At 35.7% G+C, this 19,809-nt stretch overlaps 1 protein-coding gene across 6 annotated transcripts in view; it reads right to left on the bottom strand.

The window, feature by feature from the left end:
* Window positions 1–468: 468 nt before the first annotated feature.
* Window positions 469–19,809, bottom strand: part of SLC12A2 (solute carrier family 12 member 2) — a 63,565-nt gene continuing 44,224 nt past the window's right edge. For 2 of the 6 annotated variants that reach the window (XM_030471265.1, XM_030471270.1), the window contains exons 15-27: window positions 18,774–18,873; window positions 17,742–17,853; window positions 15,007–15,147; window positions 14,728–14,834; window positions 12,689–12,768; window positions 11,114–11,248; window positions 10,403–10,450; window positions 8,841–8,963; window positions 8,554–8,665; window positions 7,947–8,033; window positions 5,693–5,828; window positions 4,284–4,351; window positions 469–3,364 (exon numbers count right to left, since the gene is read on the bottom strand). In XM_030471265.1, the coding sequence (XP_030327125.1) occupies window positions 3,229–3,364; window positions 4,284–4,351; window positions 5,693–5,828; window positions 7,947–8,033; window positions 8,554–8,665; window positions 8,841–8,963; window positions 10,403–10,450; window positions 11,114–11,248; window positions 12,689–12,768; window positions 14,728–14,834; window positions 15,007–15,147; window positions 17,742–17,853; window positions 18,774–18,873 (1,385 nt within the window). In that variant the 3' untranslated portion in view covers window positions 469–3,228. Of the gene's footprint in view, window positions 3,365–4,283; window positions 4,352–5,692; window positions 5,829–7,946; window positions 8,034–8,553; window positions 8,666–8,840; window positions 8,964–10,402; window positions 10,471–11,113; window positions 11,249–12,688; window positions 12,769–14,727; window positions 14,835–15,006; window positions 15,148–17,741; window positions 17,854–18,773; window positions 18,874–19,809 lie in introns of those variants that run through there. The other 4 variants (XM_030471267.1, XM_030471268.1, XM_030471269.1 and 1 more) reach the window with 4 other exon arrangements.

The raw sequence follows: 19,809 nt of genomic DNA, 5'->3' as shown, positions 1-19,809 counted from the left end.
TCATACCCCAGCAGACTACAGTTTTCAGGAAGAAAAAGGAGTTAGAACAGTCCACTGGATTCAGACGCAACACAGATTTTATATGTCATAGAAACAAAGTTTGAGATACTAACATTCCAGCTTAAACATACCACACATTGTGGATTGGTCTACATTGTCTGCAGGTCTCGAGAAATTTTAAGAGAGCAAAACAAGGTTTAATTTTGTTATGCAAAACAACTGCTATTCCTAGCCCAGCAGCAGCAAACATTCTCCCTCCCCAAGAACAAGACACTTATCTCCTTATACCAGACACCTGAATGGCTGTAAGTTCTGCATGGTCCTAAGCAAATTCTAGAATAAACCTACGTACCAGATGCATGCAATAAGCATATTCACCTATCGGGAACTGTTTTCAGTATTAGTGTGTTACTATGAACATTATTCCTTTTTCCCCACCAATAAAAAAGGCTTTGTGAGACAAGACAGTTGTATTGAATTCACTTCCTTTTATTGCAGTGACATCCCCCTGGTACAAAGTATTAACTGCAATAATCACGTTAAAACATTAGAAAAGCATTGTGTGTGACAGTTACAGTACAGTATCAAATCTTACCTCTTCAAACCAAGTGAGCCATTACCCACTAATGCTCAGATCTTTAAATTATTTTCAGTTATTTTTAAATATGCAATGTCAGAAAAAGCATACAAAAAGAATGTATGTAAAAGGAAACCTAAATACCAGTGCACAAATAAATAATTGATTTGCTCCAGCTACTACCGTCTTTCTAAACCCATACAAAGAAACCTAATCTATAGAAGATATGAACTGCCATGTGTAAGTGATTTCATTTTTCAAGTAATTAATGATTGGAACATACCGAAATTTGACGTCAAAAGCAAAAGTTTGGAGTGACTGCCACTAACTGACATCTTGCAAACAATTACCATTAACTATTCAAATTTTAGTGTAGCAAATAATCTTGAAGCTTGACCCCGAGCCTAGTGTTAGTGGACTTCTGAGAGTGCATATGAAAAGCATCCTACATTACTTCACAGACTACCTTAACTATCCCCATATGCATATTTAGATATATTTTATATAATTTTTATACACATATATGCATGTATACACACACTTCATTTGGTTTCTGTGTTACAGACCACAAGCAATGATTTCCTGAATGGGCAAAAAATCTTTTAAGTAAGTGTACCTGTGCATATTTATTTTTTTTTTTTAAAGATAGCAGCACTAAGTCCATGCCTTACTGTCCATCTGTTCAAAAGAATGTAACCCACAAAACAAGAAGAAACATGGCAATGATTCCATACTCAGAATGTGACATCCCTTTCCCCCAAAAAACACTTTAAAACCTGTAATAGATACATTGGTAAGTTTGTTCCCCACCCCCTCACCTAGAAGGAAACAGCACTTTTACTGCAGTCTTGTCTTACAATGTCTATCGTAACAAGCTGGGTTCATGCTGGCATCAGTTATCTCACACTAAGCAGCAAAACACACATTTGTTTTTATTAATTTTTTTAATAAACGAAGTGATTCAATAGTCTCAAATCCAATTGACAGAAACAGCAAAAAAGATTTTTTGCAGTTTATCAAGAACTTGACAACATTGTAAACTGCACAGTGTAGATTATTTTTATCTTTAATCACAACAACTTGAAGCTCTACCTTACCACACAACAATTATGCTCTGTCCTTCAAAAGAAAGTTATATTTCAATTTGATCTTGTATTTAGCATAAAAATACACCTTTTCTGTGCATCCTTAAATAAAAGTCACTCAACCACTGGTAAACTGATCCAGTAGCATGTCCAATGCTAATATCAAAAACTTGTGAAATGTTTTTAGGTAATCCTTTCTATCCAAAATATATTAGGAATTTAAAAAATAGTTCACACTAGGACCTTTACACAAAGGCTCAAGTGAATTTTCTTGTGTATGTGTTCATAGTAGACTAAATTATGAAGTTTTCAAAATATGCAATGAAAGGGCACACAAGATTGGCAGTTTCTTTATTGAACATAGAAAATGTATAAAGTAGGATGTATGGAAGAGATCTAAATGGCTAGACAATCAAACCTGAGTATTATTTAATAAGAATAAATGTATTTTCTGACAACTGAATGAATTGACCTAAAAACATCTCCCCTAGTAACTAGTGGTCCTTTTAACCATTTGTTGAAAAATGCGACAGAACTGTAGCTTTTACATTTTATATTGGATAGCAAGTTTTCACATAGTGTTTACTGTTTTCTGTTAGATAGCATCACATTGCTTATATTATCCCCATTCAAGCCTTAAGTTTTGTTTCAAAGTAAGTTTGAAAGTGACACCTAAACATAATAGGCCGAGAACTAGGACAGGTCTTTTTCTTCTAATTTGTACTACTTCTAATTTGTACTTACATCAGACAGTAAGATGAATTTGGCTCCACATTAGAGCTACAAAGCTCTAGACCCACCTTTGCCAAGGCAGCTAATGTTAGCCATATATCTCAGTAGTACACATTGTCAAATTTGAGAAAAGGATCTCTCTGCTAGTAGGAACTGATTTTATTTTAACTCTTACAAAATTTAGTAGCACAAAGTCTTGACAATCACATCAGGAATTTGTGTTAGTACAACTGACCCGCCCTAATCCTGACCTTTAAATCTAACAGATATAATAATAAAAACCAAAAAAAATTCTGACAATACATACAATATTAAGAACTAATATCTTGATGGAAGACTGAAAAGCAGCATTTTTATTGTAATATGGAAGAGACTAGAAACTAAAGGAAGTCTGATCTAAACTCTTAGTTGAAGGCAGATTTTTGACATTCTATATAAATTTACAAAATAGGATGTATGGATGAGATTTGGTTAATTTCAGAAGGCACCTCAAGGCTAAAAGGCTTTTATAAATCTATAATACTTTTATTGATCAAAAATAAAACATTTTATTGCTGCTATTCAAATAGCAAACAAAAAGCTTGTCTTGTTCTTCAGTCTAACAAGGAATCCTCCCCCATTAAGCAAGATTACAGAAAATACAGAATAAAACTGAAGATGTCACACCTTTAGAAATACAGCGACTTTCCTTGTGTGCTTTCAAGTCAGTGAGATAGTGAAAGAAGAGTCACTTTTTGCCTTTGTGATGTTAAACTATAGACCATATATATGTAAGTCACTCTCCCCTGTGCACTGAAGTACCATTTCATCATAGCTGTCCCATCTGCAGGACTCTTAGGAATAGAAGGTAAGAACACTCTGATGATTGCCACGAACAAGAAGAATTGGTGGCAGATCTTTAGAAAGTGCTTCCAACCAGGCCATGTATAGCGCACTAGAAACTGCACCTTTTCGTGCAACTGGCAAACTCCTACACAAACAAAAAAAAGCATTCAACAATTAGAAAAACCTGGTGGAGTACAAGTCATATCATGTAAACATGAAAGTATGATTGTGCAAAGAGGTAGATGCAAAGTTAAATTTCCTAACCTTTTCAGTTTTTGTTTTGCTTCCCCTCTCCCCCCGCCCCCACCCCGATTTTAGTTAATGGGTTGAGAGTTCACACCTTAAGCACCACAGGCCTTTACATCTATTTACCCCTCACTTGCGGCCTCTTACCATCATTTTGTATTCAGGTAGCTTCATGGAGAATTCTCCTCAGTTGAAGACAGTTTCTTGAAAAACTCATCAAAATTTTTAAAAAAAAAGCTTTTTCTTACAATGCCAGGTTGGTGCAGTCTAATATTCTTTCTCACAGCCCTTCTAAAACATGCCATACACTTCTCTTAAAAAAACCCTACTGTTTATTTGCCCTACTCAAACTTCACTTGCAATACTACTTCATGGAGCAATAAAGTCTGATCCTAAAGAAAAACACAGCAAGGAAACCTACAATCTGCATTCTGCTTGTTTACACCAAAAGCAATTCCATGAAAATCCATCAGCAGGATGAATATTTAACTTTACCTAGAGAGATTTCCTAGCAAAAGAACTGAATGGAAGGATGGGAAAGAAAGGGGAATATTTGGCATGCAGGAGAGGAAGGAATGTGGGAATCCTGACCCCCACTGCAAATGTGGAGGTAATCATCTAAAGCTACACAGGCCATTTTTCATTTATTAGTAGAGCAGCTCCATACATCTAACAAATACTTCCAGCACTGAAACCTTGAGTACTTCTGTACTTTAATGTCAAGGCACCAGCTTTTTCCAAACCTGTATTTACACATACTTACATTTCAAATTACAGTTCTGTATCAATTAGGATAACAGTACACATCATTTACTTACATGACAATTATGTTAGCTGTACTTGAATGTTCTTGCAGCAACTCATTTAGCCTAATCTGGCGGTAAGTCTGTAATTAAAATGAAACTTGTTAGGAAGATCTTTTATACAGAAGTATGAAAAGTTCATTCATTCAAGAAAAAATGAAAACCACTTATGATCAATTGGTATGAATCATTTGGAGAAAGCATGTACTTCCACCTCAGTTTGGCAACCTGTTCACTTTTCCAAACCACCTATGGTTGTAAGGCTGGGAGAGGAGAAAGCAGTAAGCTTAAAATGTGGAAATAAGGCAGGTACTATAAAAGTTTAAATTTAAAGTAGTTCCTCTAATAATGGTACCACCCTCCATAGCTCCTTTAAGCAAGAGCCCCATATATGCTCTTTTTAAGGTTCTTTTAACTGTATCCTGGAAGCTTACAGTGAATACATCTTAGAGAAGTGAAGTCCTGTCTTCATCTCCATGGTGGGCCTACCCTATCTTAACATCTCAGGTAGCTTCCTTAGTAGTTTTCAGCTCTTTTATGTCAACTGACTTCCTAGCAAACATTTTGAGGTAACCATTTCTTATAGTTCTGTTATTCTCAAATAAGCTTTAGTCTAGTTAGCCTGCAGGCTAGTGTCTGAGGAAACAATTAAGCTATTAGCAGACAGAAGAATAAATCACTTCAATTACTCACTGAAATTAGTTTTGGCAGTGTTTATACACATGAGGAACAGGAAAGCATCGAGCAGGTCATTAACCATAAAGTAACTGTACTTTATAAAATTTCCACTCTCCCCCAAACCCTTGGTAATTTGCAGTCAAGAAATCTCAGCAGCATACCATTCCCATTTCTTCTCTACTGCAAATCCTCACAGAAGTTGTAAAACCCAGACAGGAAAGAAAACAGATGTGTGGAATATATTCAAAACCATCTTGAAGAACCTGAGATCACTGAAACTTTGACCAGTCTTTTTTTTTTCAGATACTTGTAGCTGAATCCTGTTACAGGCTGCTACTGAGTCTCCTCTACAGAAGCACTTGAAAGGAATACCTCTGATGCCTCTACAGTGCATGACTACTTGGGTAAAATGTCAAGCTTTTAATTGCTCTTTAACACCACAATTAGATGTGGTATGTTTGGTTAAAAAATAAAAATTAAAAAAAAAAAAAAAAAAGACAGCCGAATAAAGACGGTATTATTCTAAATTAACTGATAGAATAATGTAGGAAAGGCATTTAGGCCCTTGCCTTCCCAGAAGGCAAAAATATTTCTTTTTTCTTTTTTTTGCAAACCGCCTAAATGGTTTTAGATGCTGCTTTCCATCAGCTACGCATAAAAACAGCTATGGAAGAGAGATAATTACAAGCATGAACTCATTGATTTTACATTCACAAATGCAGTAGGATGAAAAATAAATACAGAACCTTTGTTTTGTAAAGCTCAAGTTCATTATCTGTTATCCTCCATGGTTCATCCTCCTTCATTTTATCTGCAACTTCTTGTTCTTTATCATCTTCATGAAGTCGGAAGGGCTCTATCATTTCTTCAAAAGCTGCAATACTGAATGATTGAGTTGAACAGACATATTAAAATAGATACAAGTCTGTGTCACCAATGACTTTCATGGTATCAGAAACTAAGTTTTATTACCATGTAAAAATAAAGTGAACTGAAACCTATTCACTGCCAACTGCAGTTAGAACCTCAAATCAGCTATTTATATATGCAGACACAATTCAACAATCAGGGACATCTGTAGAAGCTTTCACTGTTCATCATGAAATAAAAAGTTTTAGCCAGTTTAAAAATAAAAAACCCAAGCAACTTTTGATAGTTTTACTGTAATTTTGAAAGTTGAGGAGTTGAGTAACTAACAGTAGCTTCAGAATTAAATCTGAAAGATGAGTTTACATGTCACACTAAAAAAAAATAGCTATCAAGTTTCCTGCTAGTGCCATGAGGATTTTGGCTTTGATGTTGCTGTTCTATTTCTTTTTAACCTTTGCAATACAGTCCTGGAGCCACAGTCGAATGCAAATAACTACAGCCATCTTGGTTTCCTGTTGCCCCTGTTAGAATATGAAGTGCTACTTTGAATTTACTTGAACTTTAGCAAAAACTTTGGAAGAAAACCTTCTGAAGACTGAAGAGGCATTTGTATCTACTAGAAAGAACAACTTATATTACCCTACCTTCTCTACCGACATTAAGAATTTGAACAGCAAACAAGGCTGCCACACGTTATGAAGGTAACTTGTCTTTCAATAGCCCCAGCATGTGAGATGTGAGAAAAGATTTTTACAAATACATACTGAAATGTATGTCTTGCATCCAATGAAGTAACTGCATTTTGATGCTATTTGAATGGGGTTTTTTTATATAGATGACAAGGTATTGCCAGTCTTCTGTGGCTGCAAACTGCAGTGCGGTAAGCTTAACAAACACTAAAGAATACCTCTCAGGGTAAATTGTAGTATCGGTACGTGTAACATGTTAGCTTCTGTATAGTTAAACACTCCCCACATGCCCATTCTGTGAGATGTTCCTGTTCCTCCAGGAAACCCCACACACTACTTAAAATGTATTTTTTTTTTCCTACTCTTGGTCGTCTTTACTGAAGTTATGGTGACTTCACCTTCATCAAAAGGGAAAAAACAAATGTGATCTGCTATTTTTTGCCTGAACAAAAAGGAAAAGTAGTGACAATATGCTATTATATAACATCACAACTTAAATCATCTTCCTCTGCTTTCCTTACAGCTATTATTAATGCCAACTAGCATCTTGCAAAGGTTTTGGATATATTGTGGGGAATGTATCTACAGAGATAGAAAAAAACACTCTCAGAAGAAATAACTTGTAGATCACCTCTATGAAATAAAAATAATTCCATGTAATTCTACTATCTCAACTTGTTATGCTTAAATAAGTGCTGCCTCTAAGTTTTTCACACTGTAAAATAGCAGGCTCCCAGGAGCTAAGACATCCAAAAGCATCAGAGTAGCAGGAGTACTCTATTGTTCTAATTGCTTGATATATTCTATACATTTAAGAAAAGGTGACTAAAAGCAGGATAAAAAAGAATACATACTAGCCTTTACCATTTACGTAAGTTGTAAACAAGTACTTTCTAATTTGCATGACGTGAAATTATTCAGTCATATGCAAATCCACATAAAAGTTTTACAGCTTCAACACACTAAAGATGACTTGAATGGAAAGGAGCATAATATTTTTTGATCTTACATATTCTGTTACATATTTGTACTGAAAGCCATTTATAATTTAATATTTTTTAAAGTTGAAAATCAGAAATATCACATGGCTATTTGAAGACCAAGCTTTGTTACATTAAACTATGACTCAAAGTAAGATAAAAGCCATTTAAGTTTTTTGCGAGCATTTCTCTTTTGCTCCAGACAAATTGGATTTTTTAAAACTGTATTTTTCTAAGTTTAATATTACAGTCTGAGGGCCAGAGATTTAAAAAAATATAAAATTCTATGTTCTTGGATGTAGGGGTTATTGCTTAATTTATTTCCTGCATTTTTGTGAAGCACTGGATGTCACAGGAACTACTCTAATCAAAACTGGTATGTAGGAAAGAAAGAAGTATTCAAAATTCATAAATCAATCAAGCATTCAGCAAACAAACAAGTTGGGCTTTTTGAGACTTACTTTTCTTTCTTTGGCTTAGTATTAATATCCCCAAGAACCATAATGTCTGAGAAGTCTATCCGAAACTTGCTGAGCAAAGTAGCCATCCTGTATGAAGAAAATAAGGCTTTATGCATGAACAGATTTTTAATTATTTCACAGGGTTAAACAGATAGGTGTTTGGTTGTAAAAACAAGTTTAAGGAAAAAAAAAAAGGCAACTTAAATGTGTTAAATGTGATAGGAAATAAAGGGAAAAAAAAAATTGACCTGGCATACAGCTATAAATCAACCACATGCTTTGGGAAACAAAAAAACAAAACAAACCCCAACATTTTGAAACCATGAAACTAAGAGAAGAGCTCTTCCTTAAAGACAAACTCAGAAAGTATTTGAAAAAGAAAATATTAAGTGTCAGACAATGCTGCTGCAGATAAATTAGTTTAACTTGAGGTATCTCATCCAAAACAATCTGGTGGAAATGGAACTTTTTTTTGGAGAAAGGGAAGAGAGTATGATTACACCTCAACCAAAGAACAACTGAAAGAAGGCTACTAGGAACAAAAAGTCACGTCCTGTGTAACATGATCTATTAGCATTTCAAATTAAATTTTTAAAGGTAAACTTACGCTCTTCTGTCATGATCAATCCTGTTTATTTTTCCACCAATGAACACTCTGATCCTACAGTCTTTCCACTTCTTCTTGGTTGTAAGAAGATACGGAATCAACAATGTCAAACCTGCAATTTGACCAGAATTTGGGAATGATTCAGAAAACATAGCATCGTGTTAGAGTTTAATAGTACAAATTTGTAATCTGTGTATGAACTGATTGAAAGATATTTATTAATAATTAATTAAAAGGCAACTTCAGTAATTTTTTAACATTTGTTTTTAAAGTATAAAGCACATTACCTCCATCATCAAAGAGCCACCAGACATCAATATTGCTTTTGCCTTGCTTCTTCTGGAACTGAGTACTAGCATCAAGAAGTCTTTGGTCAGTCAGATTTAAAGGAGAGGACTGGCTCTTTGAATCTGGAAAAAAAAAATATGATAAAATTGAAGTTAAGCATTTTGCTCAATCACTCAGAAATTCATCAAAATGCAACTTCTTAGTATTTTGTGGTATCTCCGAGTCTAAATAATAACTGTTTCTTCCCCCCAACCTGACTCCAAATTTTGACTGAATGGATATAAACTGAGCTGTATTTAGGAAACCTGCAAACTCATACTTGCAGTAGCTAAAGATTTAAAATCTAAGTCATTTAGCAGACATTTGACAAATAAAGGATCTCTAAGTTACACTCATTTGCCTGCACAATTTAAGTAACCTTTCATATCTACTTCAGAGTATTAGGTCACGCACTGCTGCTACCCCCTTGCATATGATGAAACTTCCAGAAAAACGTGGATAATTTACATGTAAATACCACATCCTAAGCACTTGTCTTCCTTCCTTAAATCCATTTTTCTTCAATAATATGGTGAAAAGAAAAGCTAGTTGTGCATATTGCAATTCTGTCTTTTGCAAGAAGTACTATTTTGCATTTGCTAAACTAACCCCTTTCCCTTAATTAAAAGTTCAGTTTGAACAAGAGCCAGAAGCTCTTGTTCATCTCAGTCGTTATTTTACTGGGAATTTTTAAATTTACATCTGTGACTGATTTACATTTACTTTACTGCATACTGGGGCTTCTTCCAAACTGCCATTTTGTGCTTCAAGACGTAATCTCACTTTCCATTATTAAAACACAACAGCTTCTAGCTGTTGAAATCAAGAAAATAAAAAGTTAGATAAATTTTAGTTAAGGCAAAAATATTTACTTAACTTGAAAAAAGTCCAAAATAAACCAGGAAGTGAAAACTGCTCTGCAAATGCTGTTTATTTGAATTAATACTTTGTATTATTTCAGACGTTAATCTCACTGAGTGGCTGTTATTATGCTTTAATTTGAAAGCTATTGAAGAACTCCAAATAACAGAGCAGCAACTATGTCTTTAGAAGATCTACTGAATATACTGATGGAGCACTTCCACTGCCCCATTAGGTAGTATTTCCAGTACTCATAAATCAAGTAAGGACACAGAAAGATACCTGAGAGTACCAAACAAGCTCCTGAACACATTTCAAATGCTACTTAAGATGAAAAGTTAAAAAAAAAAAAAAAAAAAAAAAAGAGAGAGAGAGAGAGAGAGAAATATCCAACATTCCTATCTTAAGACATACGCACAATCCTTTCTCAGTAGCAACTTTGTCTGGGAATTTCCACAAAGTTGCATTTTCCATGGTCAAATCCATAAAGATGAAGCACATTCCAAAGCAGACATGAGGAAACAATATTGCAAGGCTGATATTTTCCTCTTTCATTTAGATAGAGATATATATATGTGTGTGTAGAAAGGAATACAAAAGAAAAACTGAAATTAATAATGCAAAAGAATGATTTAACACAAAAAAGGTGGAAAATGCCTGCCTTTTTTCAATAGTGGTTGTGTTGGAGTCTTTCCATCCTCGTCCTCCTCTGGAAGATTTTTAAAGATACAAAATAAAAATGTTAATTTTGATGTTAATGAAAGCACTACTAGTGTACATAAAAAACAGAAAATAAAGATGGAGAATGAAATGGATTTTCATACAAAGAAAAGAACACAAATGCAGTCTACCAGATCCTCAGATTTATTTGTACTCACATTGCTCATTTAACTATTAAGTCACTCTGAGCTTTTATTTTAAAAAGAAGAGGAAAATTGGTTATTGTCATGTCAAAATATCATGAATTACTTGTGTCAGCTAACATGGACATAGTACTCTAGCCTGAGGTGAAAAAACCTTCATAAATTTAGGAGCCTTCAAATCACACTTAAATGTACAGATGTGTAGCACAATTCTCAAGCAATTTTTAATGCTTGACAAACTCATTAATAAAGAAAATCTATTGCATGTCATTGTCTACTCCCTGTTTTATTTAAGCGACAAGATGTAGAAGATGCATTCTAGATAGTAGAAGCTCTAAATCAAAGAACTTTAGTGCTTAGATATCAACAGCTAGAAAAGCATGACACACTTGTATTCCACACAGAAAACTGCCTTAAATAATTCCCTGGTGAGGGGAGAGAGAACCTGAAGACAGAATGAAAGAGAGAAACAGTAAGAATTCAGATTTCATTGCTAATGAGCAAGTTACCTTTACGTGAAGTTCTTTCACTAGATGATGGAGCAAAAGCTATAGAAGTGTCTGTCTCCGACTTCTTGCTATAATCCAGTTTTACTATGACATCCTTGGTACATGGAGATTTTTCTTGGGATGACAGCAATTCTTCTTTGAGAAAGCAAAGAAACACATTTTAAACAATTTAATTGTTCCAAATGGTATCAATTACAGGTATGAGACAATACTGAGATAGTTCACACTCAGTTAAACTCTACTGCAATTCTTATGCCATGGCAAAGAGAGGGAAAGAAAATTTTTAAAAAAGGTGGAAAACAACCACCAAAAAGTCTTATGTGAACTGCTTAAGAGTACAAAGAGACTCCTCCTCTGAGCAAAGCTGTAATTTCCTGCTCCTTCCTTCCCAGATTTTCGCTGTTGACTGCATCACCACAGGCTGAACATAAACCAGAGCTAACTAATACTGAAAAATACAACCAGGAGGAAAACAAAATTACTTGCAGAAGTATTTTCAATTTCTACTCTAACTCCAAGAAGATGAACCTCAGACAAGGCCCAGACCAAGTATGTTCTCACAGCCAGGACTTTTTTCCAGGTCTGGCTTCAGTGGAGCTACATGGTAGCTGTCAGATTTAAAGCAAACTCACAGTCTCCAGGGGATATTAAGAAGCTTCTGTCATCTTGGTGTTTCATTCCCCAGTGTTCTCAGGAGTGTTGTTCTCATGCTACACTCCTTGTCGTTTTCTCATACTCCTGCGCCCTACTGCACACAGTGACAGGCTCTCTGCTTCTCTCCAAATCCTACAACATTTCTGTGTTTCCAATGAAGTAACAACTCTTCCCTCTTTCAAGAGGATGCCCCCCTACAGAGCTTGTGCCACAAGTGTTCTTCTTTGTGCAGCGCTGTAGGGAGCAAGCTATGAACAAATTAGACGCTATCAATTCAGCAGACAGTTGCTCCCAAAGCTCACAGGCTTTCTCCATTATTCAGCTTGAAGTTTAACTAAAATTGTATCATTCGGCTTAAGGCCACTACTACAAAGCATAACCAAGTCTTCTACATGGAAAACAAAACCTTTCCAAACTTGAGATGGACTACTGCTGAGGCTTCTAACCTAGTGCATGTAGGGGTTGGCAACCCACACCAGACCCACAGCACTCTTGGATCATGCAACGTTTGTGATTTTCATCATTTTTAGACTTGGGTTCAAATACTTTATACCAATTTGCCAGCCTGTTTGTTTCAGTAAAATAGTAAATCCTTGGGAAGAAACTATATACAGCTTATGAATACAGAAAGTTGAAACACACAGAAAACAAAAGGTCTGTTGCTATACATGGGCGGTTTGCCTTTTATGTTTCTGATTTGCTACTTTCAATGATTTTTATTCTGTAAAGACAACTGCTGTTTTAGTTTGATGTGGGTTTTCTTTGTTTGTTTGGGTTTGTTTGTTTAAGGTGTGTGTTTGTTGTGTTGTGTTTTGGTTTTTGTTTGTTTTCTGGGGTTTTTTTAAGTTTATTTTCATTTAGTATTTTCAGAAAGCAGTATTAAAAGGGAATTAGAAGCAGATGAAACAAAGTAAATCTCACCTTGGCCCTGAAGGTGAGAAATGTCCAGGCCCTCCTTTAGGCGGATAACGACTACACCATACTGAATGTCAAAGGCATCACTGAACACAAGGAACAAAAATAAAGTATTTTCAGCTTTTTCTTTTCTAAAGAGCTACTTTACGCACCCTCTTTGAACAAACTCTAGTGATTAAATACTGCCATTTAAACTCCCAGATCATAAATGTGTGTTACAATTTCAGTTTAAATTCCAGACTATCAACTGCATTAGTGAACTGAACACCATATCTTGAAAAGCAACACAGATTAATCCCCTCTCCACCTCTCCCCTGTAAACAGCAATTAAATAAAAGCAAGATAAACAGGCCAGTCAAGTTTTTCATGAAGAATGCCAGATACATTGAGAAATCTAAACTTTTATCTCTCCCCATAAAAAAGGAACATATTTTGACTGGAACTCATTGATCTGAGAACTAAAACTTTGGCACAAGTTTCCAAAACATGTGGGTATTAAACACACTTATAAAGTTGTAATATAGAATCAAATTAGCTATAATGTGCCTATTCCCATTCTATCAGGAATGGGAAAGGAACTTGCCCCTTTAAAAAAAAAATAAAGGAAAACATCATTACCTTATAAACAAGCAAAAAGCCTGAATAAATCACTGAGTGAAAGCAGAGTAAAATGAAGAACAAAAAAACCCTCAAGAAACACAACAGAAAACCATGAACTTCACCATATCATACAGTTTGCAACAGCCATTAATCATCAGTCCTTTAAATACAAATACCTTATTACAACCAACCATAATTCAGAGAACTCCCTCCCATGTCATTTCCACAGACAGAAATTTCTGAAGATTTCACTCATTAAACACTTCTCTTTAGAAGTAGTAAGACTTGATTAGAAATGTTCAAAGTGTCAATATATTCTATTATGCAAGAAAAACTGAGGTTGATTTAACAAGAAAATGTTTTGTCCACCAGTAAACATTTTAAATTAATTGTTAAATCTGTACAGATTAGATGTGTTTAGATGTCTGTTGCGTGCTTTAGAAACTTTCAGTTTTCCAGAGATTCTCCAGAAACATGCTTGACCTACAGTTATTACCTCCTGAGGTTTCTCTTTTGGTATGTGGAAAACCATGTAACTTGTTGGCCTTGACACATCTTCCAGCACAAGCCATTTCAAAATAAAATAGGAAAAAAAGAAAAACCAAGAACTAACCAACATGTTTCCTTATTTTTCACTGCATTTCATGCTCTGGCTTCTCTCAAGGAACAGGTATGATCCTTTTCTCTTAATGAATTCAAGGAATGATTTGTTTTTCTTTGTTTTCTAATCTCTCCCCGTAATCCCTCCCTCCTCTTTCTTTTAAATGCACAGTAAATGAAAATTGTAAAGCACAAATGAAGCAGGTTAAGCAGCACTTAAGGAAAACAAAAAAACTTCTGTATAAGTACAAGAAGCAAGCTTTGGTTTTCTTAAGTGTTTGTATTACATATTATTCTTGAAGTTTTTCAGCCAGAACTGGTCTGCCTTTCAGTACTGTCAAATTACTCTAGGATTTCCTCTCCCCATCTCCCTTGTGGCTACTGTATTATTTTGTGAGGCAGTGCTGTGTATCTTGTAAGTAAAATAGTTCTTGTATGTGACAGCAACGTTTAATGAAGACAGAGCTTCAGCATAAGAATTGATTCATTCTCCACTACACTTAATTTGTACAGAAGTAGTGTACAGAAAACCCTGCTTTAAGTAGAAAACATGCTTTAAAGACAGGCATATAAGACACCAGGTTCATCTCTAAAGACTCTTAAACCTCAGACCACTGCCGCAACTCTTTCTAGACACAGAGTTATTATATAGAAATAGAATCTTTCTGAACTATAAAAACTTGCTTATTAATTTCTGTATCAGAAGAAAACAAGGTATTGAAGACTGCTGGATCAGCAACATGGAAAATCTGAGTCTATGTGAGACTTCACGCAACTAAGATCACCTTATTACTGAACGTACTGAAATGGAACGTAAGAGCTACAACTTCATATTTTCTACTTACTGGAATAAATTGATGTAGGTTTCAACATCTCTCATGTCACTTTGTCTCCAGTTTTTCTTAAATCCAACAACAAGGGTGTTAGGTCTCATCCTACCCAGGCCAGCAGCCTAAGAAGAACAAAATTAAAGGTTCTATTATTTACTTAAACAGAAAAAGTATTTTTCAAAGTTCTAAGATAACTCTGAAAAATGAAAATACTTCCAACACTTCTAATTTTGATGTTCATCTTAATCATTTCCATTTAAAAAAAAAAAATTAAAAATTGAAGGAGAGGTGTACCTGCATTAAGTACTGTCCTCCATCCCGCAAGTCCTCTGCATGCACTGGTGCATAGAAAGCCTTCATCTTGTTTTTAATCAGCCATCGCTGATATTTAGCCAAGTCAGCTGACAGTTCCTTCATGGCTTGCCTCCGAGGACCCTTTGAAAATAAGGAAATAAAAAGGAGAGAGAATAAGAATTACAAGTAGTAATAAAGCCCCACCCCACTAGAATCCAATTCAAACTTGAAGAACCTCAGAACATGCTTCCATACTATCAAAAAAACCAACCAAACCCAATACCCCAAAACAAAAAAATACTAGGCATTAGCAGCAGCAGAGTGAACCAGATTCTCATTTTTAGAAGGAGGGCTGCTCAAACTTTCACAATCTTGCTCCTGCAGAGCACAGCTGGCTTCCTTAGCAGGTGGCACACGCTTGTTGTTCACTTACACCCTCCTTCTCCTCACCCTCCCCAGGCAGGATGGGGAGGAGAATCGAAAGAATGTAAACCCCACAGCTTGAGGTAAGAGGCTGAAAAGTCCCAGGGCAAGCACTGCTCAGCAACAACTAAAACAGCGGTGTGTTATCAGCATTGTTCTCAGACTCAAGCTCAAATACAGCACTGCACCAGCTGCTAGGAAGAAAATTAACTTTATCCCAGTGGAAATCAGGACAGTCCTCCACAGCATAACACAGTTTTAAAAGCAAAGAGCTTTGTAATGAAATAAACACAGATATAGGATGATTTAATATTAAGCTTTATGGGAATATTTGTTTTAAGCTGTACAAGCATGCCTCTGTGTGTTAATAATCCTAAATAGAAAGCCTTTGTCACAGTAGTGTCACTTCTGCAGTTTTATGTTGCAGTCAAAGTGATCTCCTCATTAAATACTTTCTTTTTATTACTTCCATCAGGATGAATCACTGTGCTCCTCCTAGACATCAAAATCCAGAATACAGGATGAGGTATAGTCAAGAACACAACAGCCCAGTTTTTGCAGTAAGATACAGTTTACAAGAGGATACAGACTTTGACCAAACTGTCAGCAGCCCTGAAGAGAAAGACTCTGGGGCAGTGGTTGATGAGAAGCTCAACATGCCCCAGCAGTGTGCGCTTGCAGCCCAGAAAGCCAACTGTATGCTGGGCTGCACCCAAAGGAGTATGGCCAGCAAGTCAAGGGAGGTGATTCTCCCCTCTGCTTGGCTCTCATGAGACCCCACCTGGAATACTGCGTATAGTAGTTCTGGTGTCCCAAACACAAAAGGGATGTGAATCAAATGATTAAAGTTAGTGAAGAATGAGATACTGTTACCCTTTGTGTAGGAAAGCAATTTTAAAAAGATATAGCATATGCTCCCAGAAAATCTCTAAACTGCTTTCCTACAAGAAAGATGATGCTACCTTATTCTTTTTAAAGACAGCAATTCCATCTATGATAGCTTACCTCCCTAGTATTGCTCAGTTTCTGGCCTTCACACTCACTGAAATTTTAAGTTTGTATAGTCAGGAATTAAAAAGAATTGAATTTTCTAAAGACAAAACTGGCCTGTATTTGCTTAACAAAATGTATGTTCTGTATATTGCATTAACTTGATTTGGTCTTATCCCGTTCATTAGATCATAAACAAGTCAGATTTAACAAGTGTGGTAAATTTAGATGTATTTAAGAGTAACCGACCAATCTTTGCATTTAAAGTTACACTTGCTTAAATGTTCTTAGTACTGTGGCAGAAGTTTGGTCTTAAGATATAAAAGCTAAACTACACATTCCAAATACACTAAAGTGTATTTACCAATGCTTATCAGGGATCCAACAGCCTTTCTGTAACTAACTGAAAATTTGGTACAGATCATATTATGACAGCCACTTTGTATCACAATTCAGACAACTCATGACAAGCACAACACTAAAGAACATTTACTTGAAGCTTGCTTCCTTCCCCCCACCCCAAAACCTCTACAGGCTGCTTTAGAAGATAACTCTTTTTTAAGTAGTAAAATTATGTCCTTGCACAACAGCCCTCACACACCTCAAACCCCAAAAACCCCACACCTCGTATCCTGACAAAGAACAGGGGAAGTCAGTAAAATACTAGAGGCTGGGAAGAAAGGTGCTGTTGGCATTACTGTTTCACCTGCCAATGAAATGAACCTGGTAATGAAGGAATAAAAATGTACATGAAATGTTGAGAGCCATTTTCATCTGTTGGCTGAGCTAGTTGAATTCCAGCTCAACGAAGTTTATTTTAGCCCTGGATTTTTTAAAAAAATCTACAGAGATTATCCATTTCCTTGAAATGGTAACACTGAGAGGAAATGTAGCTGTGTACTGCACATCATTTTGACTAACTGCTCTGTCCAAAGAACGAGAGAGAACATGAGACTGTATGACACAAGGACAGAAAGAGACCCAGGCTGTAATCCAACATTCACTTTACTCCTACAAAGCTTCCTCATCATTTAAGCATCAAATGACCAAAGGTACTAGTTTTGCAGTTTCCCCTGTAGTATACCTAAGTGGAGTAGTGATAACCCATACATGAGTGGATCCTACCAGAATATCTCTGGTTTTGCACTTCTCCATATCTAAGACACTTTCTTTTAAAAAAATAAACAAACAAACAAAAAAACACCAAAAAACCCAACGCAAACAAGAACCACAAACAGGTTAAAAAAAACAAACCCAGAAACAAAACAAAAACATCAAACAAAACCAAAAGTAACTTTAAAGTGAAGATAGAACAGACTTACCATATGTACATGGCCACAGATCATCAAACCCACATTCTTGGTGAAAGCATGGACAAGGTGAAGCAAAGCTGGACGTGCACTTGGAACACCTGTCATAATTAAGCACTGAGGTCTAGAATTGTGAATAGAGAAGGGAAAAAAAAATGTTGGAATTCATTTCATCTGGAGTTGTAGGTTTTTTTAGTAACAGAATGAAGTTTCTTCTAAATATAGGCCATACAAACATAACTGTCACTGGAGAGGTAGCAACCTCATCTACTTTTACAATACTGTATTAAATTAAGTAAAGGTCAATTAAAGTTGGATCTAACTCTGAAGCCAGATGTATGGTGTGTCCAGTCAGGGAGTGGACAAGACCACAAGGTAAGGTCACATTCAGTCTATGATTCTATTTAATTGGAGGAATTAGTTTAAGACAATACTTTTTCTTACAGTTTTTGGAATCATCTTTCTTCTACAATAGCTTATTCCAGAAAAGTGGTGTAAATACTATAGGATTGAAAACCACCTCCTTCAGTAGGACCTTCTTGAGTACCCAAGCTGGCAAGACAACAGATCAGTTCTCCAGTTGTGTAAAAAAACACCTGCATAGCCTGTTTACCATTACTAGAGCGCAACGAGAGAGTATGTCTAATGTGAAATAGATGGTGTTGAGGACAATGTACACAGCATCCACATTTTGGGGATTTTAGGTTAGATTGTTTTATACCAAGCAGGTAGACTGTATGCTCATTAGCAGTTTGGAGCATACCTTACAATTCATCAAAGAAGAATGCTGTTCATGGTTCACGATGTAAAGCATGAGGCATCTAACAATAAGCAGGCATCAGACATAGACTTGCTTCTGACGGGCATTCTTAATCAGAAATAAAATACTAATGTAAATATGTCCAGCAGATGTCCATGCTGACGAAATTTAAAGTTGTTATAACCCACAGGAGACAAACAGGCATATAATGGAAGCCATGATAGCAAACATTGTGACAGTACCCTACTGAATACATTTCATATGTCTTTAATGTTAACTGTTACCTAAAGTTTTTCACATGATCTTCCACTCCTGAGAGCCGAATAGAATGCTGTAGTGCATTCAAGTAAGTCAAAGCTTGAGTTGAGGATCCCCAGTTCACATCTGTTGGAAGATTTGAAGTTCCAATAACTTAAAACTGTTTATTGTAAAACTGCATGATCACAAAATCTGTCAAATACCAACTAAACACACAGAATAACTAAGCTATATCTTGGTACATTCTACACAATATTAGTCAACAAACCCTACAGCTAAGTACGCAATTCTATTCAAAGATAACACCTCTCTAGAAGTTTTAGCAAACAAGTTAGAGTTTGCTTTTTTACAATTATAGGAAGAAAGAATTGACTCCTCCCCCAACATTTCAAAGACTGTGTCAGAGTCAAAAAACCCTAAAAACACACAAGGGGGGGAAGAAAACCCCAAAAAAACCAAAACCAAAAGAACACAAAACCAAAACCAAATTAAAAAAAAAAGAAAAAAACAACAGAAACCCCACACCACACCCAAAAAACCCGACAAACAGAAAAAAAACCCACCAAACACCACCCCCCCACCCCAAAACCCACCACACTTCAGGGAAGAAAAATAATGTGCTTAGTTACTTTATATCACATCAAAGGAAAAAGAAATTGCACTAAAACTAAAACACTGCCTGAACAGTCACATACTTTCAGTGAAAAACTGCTAGATTAAGCAGTTCTTTAAGATTATTTTTACAAGGAAAGGAAAGATCCCAGTATCCTCTCTATTTGTTCCCATATACATCTTTGATAGCTACAATGAATTTGTTATCCAAGTACTTCATAATCTTCATAGCCCAGGATGTAGGGTTTTCCTTATTTTCAACCTCAGAACACTTTCTGGTTCCATTCTGCTCCATCTTGCACTTATGATTATACAGTGTTCTTAGAAGAGGGAAGAAAGTGTATTATAATTTGTTGTTCATAGCTATAGGAATGGTTTACTGAAAAACACACACCACCACTCAAATCCCTTTTCAATCTGGATTGATAAGAGCATCCTCTTTCATTTCCT

The sequence above is a fragment of the Strigops habroptila genome, chromosome Z (genome assembly GCF_004027225.2).
Source record: "Strigops habroptila isolate Jane chromosome Z, bStrHab1.2.pri, whole genome shotgun sequence".
NCBI lineage: Eukaryota > Metazoa > Chordata > Aves > Psittaciformes > Psittacidae > Strigops > Strigops habroptila.
This window is presented reverse-complemented; position numbering and strand designations above follow the sequence as displayed.